The sequence below is a fragment of the Salvelinus alpinus genome, chromosome 9 (genome assembly GCF_045679555.1).
Source record: "Salvelinus alpinus chromosome 9, SLU_Salpinus.1, whole genome shotgun sequence".
In the NCBI taxonomy this organism is placed as follows: Eukaryota; Metazoa; Chordata; class Actinopteri; order Salmoniformes; family Salmonidae; genus Salvelinus; species Salvelinus alpinus.
The window spans coordinates 55,236,795-55,241,602 of NC_092094.1; the positions used below are offsets into that span (position 1 = coordinate 55,236,795).

At 39.2% G+C, this 4,808-nt stretch overlaps 1 protein-coding gene across 1 annotated transcript in view; it reads left to right on the plus strand.

Annotated features, from left to right (window-relative positions):
• sv2 (synaptic vesicle glycoprotein 2) overlaps positions 1-4,743 on the plus strand; it is a 30,626-nt gene extending 25,883 nt beyond the window's left edge. The window contains exon 13 of the mRNA XM_071326758.1: positions 4,358-4,743. Within this exon, the coding sequence (XP_071182859.1) occupies positions 4,358-4,367 (10 nt within the window). The 3' untranslated portion in view covers positions 4,368-4,743. The remainder of the gene's footprint in view (positions 1-4,357) is intronic.
• The last annotated feature ends 65 nt before the right edge of the window (positions 4,744-4,808 follow it).

Below are 4,808 nucleotides of genomic sequence, written 5' to 3' on the forward strand. Positions count from 1 at the left end.
TGGCTAAATATAAGCGAAGATTAAAAAAAAAAATTGTAGAGGATTTATGAAAATATGTTGACAAACGTTACCTTATCCTAGTGAGATTTACACTGGTATCAAAACGTCGAGGCGGTTTAAGCCTGCACGAAACACAGACCTTATTTGAAGTAGATCAAGACATTCTCTATGGAAGACATGAACGGTAAAATAACGAAGGAACCCCTTTCAAATTCAGCCGCAAGTTATTACAGGAATTATAACCATCGACTATTTCTCTCTAAACCATATACCTTTGACTAATCCGGAAACTATCACATCGAAAACAAAACGTTTATTCCGTTCCGTATTTTATCTAACGGGTGGCATCCATGAGTCTAAATATTCCTGTTACATTGCACAACCTTCAATGTTGTCATAATTACGTAAAGTTCTGGCAAATTAGTTCGCAAAGAGCCAGGCGGCCCAAACTGTTGCATATACCCTGACTCTGCGTGCAATGAACGCAAGAGAAATGACACAATTTCACCTGGTTAATATTGCCTGCTAACCTGGATTTCTTTTAGCTAAATATGCAGGTTTAAAAATATATACTTGTGTATTGATTTTAAGAAAGGCATTGATGTTTATGGTTAAGTACACATTGGAGCAATGACAGTCATTGATTGATTGTTTTTTAAAGATAAGTTTAATGCTAGCTAGCAACTTACCTTAGCTTACTGCATTCGCTAACAGGCAGGCTCCTCATGGAGTGCAATGTAATCAATGCAAGATTGGATCCCCCGAGCTGACAATGTTAAAAATCTGTCGTTCTGCCTCGTTCCTAGGCCGTCATTGAAAATAAGAATGTGTTCTTAACTGACTTGCCTAGTTAAATAAAGATTAAATAAAGGTGTAAAAAAATAAAAAATAAAAATCGGCTCCCAAAAATACCAATTTCCGATTGTTATGAAAACTTGAAATCGGCCCCGATTAATCGGTGGACCTCTAATAGTGACGCCTCAAGCACTGAGCTGCATTGTCTTAGACCACTGCGCATAACGAGCATAACGTTAATTAATAAAGATGATTTTGGGAAACGTCTCAGAAATTCAAGGATGCTCTTACAAAGGTTCTAACGATGACCTTTTAAGATGTTGTTGGGAAACCGGGCCCAGATGAATAGCTAGCAAATATATAAATATATGGCTGACCCAAGTTTTCGATGCATGCCTCCACACGGAAAAGCAGGTACAGCGGAAATGTTGTTTTCAGCTGAGGCCAGCACTTCCAGAGCCACCTATGTGAAGCTACCCACAATAACTATTAGCCACAATAGTGACATTTGTGGTTCGCTTTCAAAAATAAAAGTCCTGCATTGAAACTGATGCAAACAGATACAAATAGTGGAATCATGACATATTTGGGCTAGATAATGCTTAAGAAGTTTGGAATGTTATATACATTTAACAAAATACAATAATTAGTTAATTTGACTAAGGACAAATCAGTTGAAATCACACTGTGGATGTATTAGACTTCATAATTGCATTGGAGGCATACTGTATGCGCCGTACAGCCTTACCTATGGATCTAGGGTCCATGATATGGGGTATCAGCCTATTCAGTGACACCCACAGAACACAACTGTTCAGAGTCTACACACATATTGTCGTAGCTCTTATTGCAAATCTTTGATTTTGGGAAATCACCTCAATATTGAGCCTATTGTGTGTATTGAACATTCATATTGTAATCTACAGCCTTACCTATGGATCTTGTGTCAATGAAATCAGGTCCTAAGAGCGATGACGCTAATATTTGTGTAAAAACTTCACAGTTGTGTTCTGTGGGTGTCACTGTGTAGGCTGATACCTATGGATCTTGGGTCCATGAAATGGGGTCAGGCTATACATTGCAATATTAAATGTTTAGTTTATTAGGATCCTGCACATGCAGCAGCTACTCTTCCTGGGGTCCACATAACATGTACAAATACATGACAAAGTACAGAACAGAAAAACCAAGTTATCTTTTGTCCTCCGAAGAGAGGGGTGGATGGGCCAATAAAATAAATACAAATAGAGTATGTAAACTGGGTTAGGGTGGCGTTTCCCCTTACACTGTAAATAGCTTTAGGTGTCTAGAAAAGTGCCAAGTAAGTCCAATCAGTTATTATTATTGATACATGTTTTGCCGTCTTCCATAGTTTGAAGACCAGGCCTTTGTAGAGACAGAAACTGATACAAAGAAAGTTTAGTTAAATAAATTACTATAGTAAGTGCCCAGATGCCAAATAAATTAACAGGGTTGAAGTTATCTTAATTCAGCCAATTTCAAAAGTTGACATTTTTGTGAGTCTACTTTTGAACTTTCGTTTTAGGACTAATGCCTCGCTGAGCGTTCTACTCAATGCAGCGTCAATGGGTGCTGATGATTTAGTTTAAAGTGCATTACTGTAGCTTGGAAATACATGACATTTCAAAAGGAATCAAATACTTAGTAGGGCAAGCTTTTGTCATCGTGATGTTTCCAGATTGACTTTAGATGCAGTATAATTTTAGCTAGCTAAGATTAAGGGGAGGACAACATTTTTGCCAGCTAACGTTAACGTTGTTAGCTATTTCTTTCTTTTACCTCTTTTTCGGTAGATACAGTCTTGTCCCATTACTGCAACTCCCCTACTGGAGAGGCGAAGGTCGAGAGCCAATGCATCTTCCGAAACACGACCCTTCCAAGCCGCGCTGCTTCTTGACACACTGCTCACTTAACCCGGAAGCCAGCCACACCAATGTGTCGGAGGAAACACCGTCCAGCTGGCGAAGTTAGCTTGCAGGCGCCCGGCCCGCCACAAGGAGTAGCTGGTGCGCGATGGGGCAAGGAAATCCCAGCCTGCCAAATCCTCCCCAAACCTCGACAATTGTGCACCGCCTCATGGGTCTCCCGGTCACGGGCATCTGACACAACCTGTGATTGAACCCAGGTCTGTAGTGACGCCTCAAGAACTGCGATGCATTGCCTTCGCTAGCAATGGCCTCCTGAGTGGCGCAGCAGTCTATTTCTTACGAACTGTGCTAGCTCATGCATGGCAACTTTGCCATCTCCCTAAAATAAACTTTATCATAATGGCAAACCTGTTTACTAATTATCGGTCTACTTTAGAAACATATTTCCAGGCCACTATAGTGTAAATTTGACGAAACAATCATTGGCCCCGATCAGAAAGACTTGACATTAACCAGAGATCCTAAAAGATTACTAGAGGTGTTATGTCATAAACCTGTTACATATTGGGAAAAAATGGCAGCCATCTTGGACAGGGAGAAATCCAAAACCAGTCTAATTGGAATGAATGGCAGTAGAGGCATAGGTGATGCATTTCCTGCCTTTTAATTATGCAGGATAATTTTTTTTTTAAAGACACGTGATGTATCAGACATTGTGTAATGGAATATTGTCATATATACAGTTTATGGGTTTTATACAAATAGCCTCATGTTTGACCATAAATGTCTCAGATTCTGTTTTCTTGTAAAGCTGCAAGTGCGATTATATGATATCAGTTCGTGTTGCATTTACAATTTGTCTAACTCCTATCAACTGATTTGAGCCAGTGTATGGCTGTGGATTGACTTCATTGTTTGAATGGAATGTTAGCATATTGGCAGTTTATTAGAACAATTCTAAAATTGGCTAGCTAGCTAGTACACATACAGTGCAGATAAATTCTTCACATTCATTGTTTCAGACAATATCTGATCACAAACCAACATGGCTGACTTTTGGATTATCACAAGGGTGGATGCCATTCTAGTATTGTAATTCCTAATTCTATGGCATTAACCATCATTCAGACAACAATATGCTGCAGCAGCTGTAGAAAGATGATAACAATGAGACTTTGAGACAGGTGCAAACCATGAATACTAACATTTTGTAAAACTGGAGGGAACTTGGTTTATGCAAGATAGTCAAACAGGACATACAGTTGAGGCCAAAAATATTGGCCGCAAAACAGGCACTCTACATGGTGATGATTTGTAGAGAGGAACTAGCTAGTTTTGCATAAGTATTGACACCTGACTTCAACTAATCCCCATTTCCCAGGGTAGCGTACCCATTCATACACACAGAGTACCAGTCAAAAGTTTGGACACAATTCAGGGTTTTTCTTTATTTTGACTATTTCCTACATTGTAGACATCAAAACTATCAAACACATATGGAATCATGAAGTAACCAACTAAAAAAGGGTTTAACAATTCAAAATATATTTTAGATTCTTCAAAGTAGCCACCCTTTGCCTTGACAGCTTTGCATGCGCTCAACCAGCTTCAGGTAGTCACCTGGAGTGCATTTCAATTAACAGGTGTGCCTTTCATTCCTTCCTTTGTTTAAGGTCTACTTGACCAAGGAGATTGATGGAATGTTGCATCAAATGACTTCGCCTCCATCACCTGACCTCAACCCAATTGAGATGGGTTGGGATGAGTTGGACCGCAGAGCGAACTCCTTCAAGACTGTTGGAAAAGCATTCCAGTTGAAGCTGGTTGAGAGAATGCCAAGCGTGTGCAAAGCGTGGCTACTTTGAAGAATCTAAAATATATTTTGATTTGTTTACTACATGATTCCGTATGTGTTATTTCATAGCTTTGATGTCTTCACTATTATTCTACAATGTATAAAATAGCACAAAAGAAAAACCCTTGAGTAGGTGTATCCAAACTTTTGATTGGTACTGTATATAAACACACACTAAGGTCATGTGTACATTTGTGAATTTACTCTCATATTCCCTTGAAGCCAACACTCAATGCGGGTTTTTTAGCAAATAAACAAGGAACCAATGA